This window comes from Sinocyclocheilus rhinocerous, unplaced genomic scaffold, assembly GCF_001515625.1.
Source record: "Sinocyclocheilus rhinocerous isolate Xijiao unplaced genomic scaffold, SAMN03320098_v1.1 scaffold2235, whole genome shotgun sequence".
Lineage (NCBI taxonomy): Eukaryota > Metazoa > Chordata > Actinopteri > Cypriniformes > Cyprinidae > Sinocyclocheilus > Sinocyclocheilus rhinocerous.
The window spans coordinates 29,935-32,166 of record NW_015666670.1 but is presented as its reverse complement, the minus strand read 5'-3'; the positions used below and the strand labels follow the sequence as shown (position 1 = coordinate 32,166).

Here is a 2,232-nt window from a genome sequence, read left to right as displayed (position 1 = left end):
CACTCACTCATACACACACACACACACACTCACTCACTCACTCACTCACACTCACTCATACTCACTCACACTCACTCATACACACTCACACTCACTCACTCACTCACTCACTCACTCACACACTCACACACTCACTCTCACTCTCTCACACACACACACAGAGCTAACCCACACTCATCCTTTTGTTTACAGGAACTGATGCAATAAGAGCGCTCCGTTGCAAACCCCGCCTTCGCTGCATATACTGCGCTGATTGGTTTGACGCCACAGCATCTCGTCTCTCATTGGTCCGTTCGCGCGTCAGTCAGAGCGCTGTCCCGCTGCACATGGAGGGAAGGAAGCCACGTTGACATCAATTAGTGTTTTTACAGTTTGGTAAACTAAAACACCGAACCGAATCTTCCGTTCACCGTGAGTGTCGGCGGAGGTGAGAAAATGTTCAGTTTCCTGAGATGATGAAATATTTAGACAATCATGATAATGGTGTATCAGGCTAGGCTGCAGCATTAGGAATCATTATTAACATGCACTGATTATACTAACAATAACAACATTTTTAGAATGCATTTCTTTGTGTATATGATAACAGTATTACTGTAGTTGATGTACAATGAAACTAAACACGTTTTGCAAATGGTTTTGATGTTGCAATGTAGCAAATAATATGATTGTAATCGATGCTACAATGTAACAACTTTAAGTGCAGTTGATGTTGCAGGCATATTGTAACTTTTAAAATTCTCCTCCAGCTTTATAATGACACAGATTCTGTTTTAAGAATACATCAGGGCACTGTCAATGCCAAGGTCATGGTTTAGATTTCCAGTGAATGCATGAACTGAATAAGTATATATATATTTTAATGCAATTCAAAGTTGCTTTGGATGAAGTGTGTGATATATATATTTTTTTTAATTAATATTTTATTGTGATCGTGTTTTGTCAGGTGTGTGGTTATCATCAGGATGAGTGTGGGCTTCATCGGAGCGGGTCAGCTGGCACATGCCCTGGTCAAGGGCTTCACAGCGGCGGGTCAGAACCGGGTCAAGATGACCATACTCTAACACTAATGAACTTTAGTCTCACGACTGATCAGGAGTGTGTTTACATGCACTACTGGCCAAAAGCTTGAAAGAAGTGTCTTCTGCTCAGCAAGACTGCATTTATTTAATCAAAAATACTCTAAAAATTGTGAAATATTATTGCAATGTAAAACAGCTGTTTTCTATGTGAATCTCTGTTAAACTGTAATTTATTTCTGTGATCAAAGCTGTATTTTCAGCATCATTACTCCAGTCTTCAGTGTCACATGATCTTCAGAAATCATTCTAATTTTCATTCTCATATTTTTGTGGAAACCATAATATTAACGCGAAAGTCTAGTCATCTTTAAAAAAAAAAACATTTAATGTTTTTATTCATCTAGGACGCAATAAATTGATCAAAAATGCAAGTAAAGACATCTATAATGTTATAAAAGATTTCTATTTCAAATAAATGCTTTTGAACTTTTTATTCATCTGTGAATCCTGAAAAATAAAATGTATCACGGTTTCCACAAAAATATTGTGCAGCACAACTGTTTTCAACATTGATAATAATCAGAAATGTTTGTTGAGCAGCAAATCAGCATATTATACTGATTTCTGAAGATCATGTGACACTGAAGACTGGAGTAATGATGCTGAAAATACAGCTGCGCATCACAGAAATACATTACAGTTTAACAGAGATTCACATAGAAAACAGCTGTTTTATATTGTAATAATATTTCACAATTTTTACAGTATTTATGATCAAATAAACACAGCCTTGCTTAGCAGAAGAGCATATCTTTTGACTAGCAGTGTGCGTTGTATTTCTGTGATTCATGCAGTTCAACAGTTCACAGTGTTCACGTCCTGTCAAGCTCCTAAAATAACAAACCACACAATTAATGTGACATCGTTGTATTTATTCCACGTCTTGTTGTTGTTTTTGGTTTCTGAATCTGTCCACCGGTCATATTTCATCCTCATTTGTCTGTTTTTCAGGTGCAATTGCTGCGAACAGAATCACAGCAAGTTCACCGGACACAGATCTGCCGACAGTCTCCGGCCTACGGGTGTGTAAACCTGAACTCTGTGAGAGTGTGTGTGAGCGAGTGTGTGTGTGAGGGAGTGTGTGTGTGAGGGAGTGTGTGTGTGAGGGAATGTGTGTGTGAGGGAGTGTGTGTGTGAGGGAGTGTGTGTG

General features: G+C 38.5%; 1 protein-coding gene across 1 annotated transcript in view; it reads left to right on the top strand.

Moving 5' to 3' along the window:
• The first annotated feature begins 150 nt into the window (after positions 1 to 150).
• LOC107733044 (pyrroline-5-carboxylate reductase 2-like) overlaps positions 151 to 2,232 on the top strand; it is a 12,729-nt gene continuing 10,647 nt past the window's right edge. Inside the window, exons 1-3 of the mRNA XM_016544548.1 lie at positions 151 to 427; positions 947 to 1,032; positions 2,034 to 2,104. Coding sequence (XP_016400034.1) covers positions 966 to 1,032; positions 2,034 to 2,104 — 138 coding nt within the window. The 5' untranslated portion in view covers positions 151 to 427; positions 947 to 965. The remainder of the gene's footprint in view (positions 428 to 946; positions 1,033 to 2,033; positions 2,105 to 2,232) is intronic.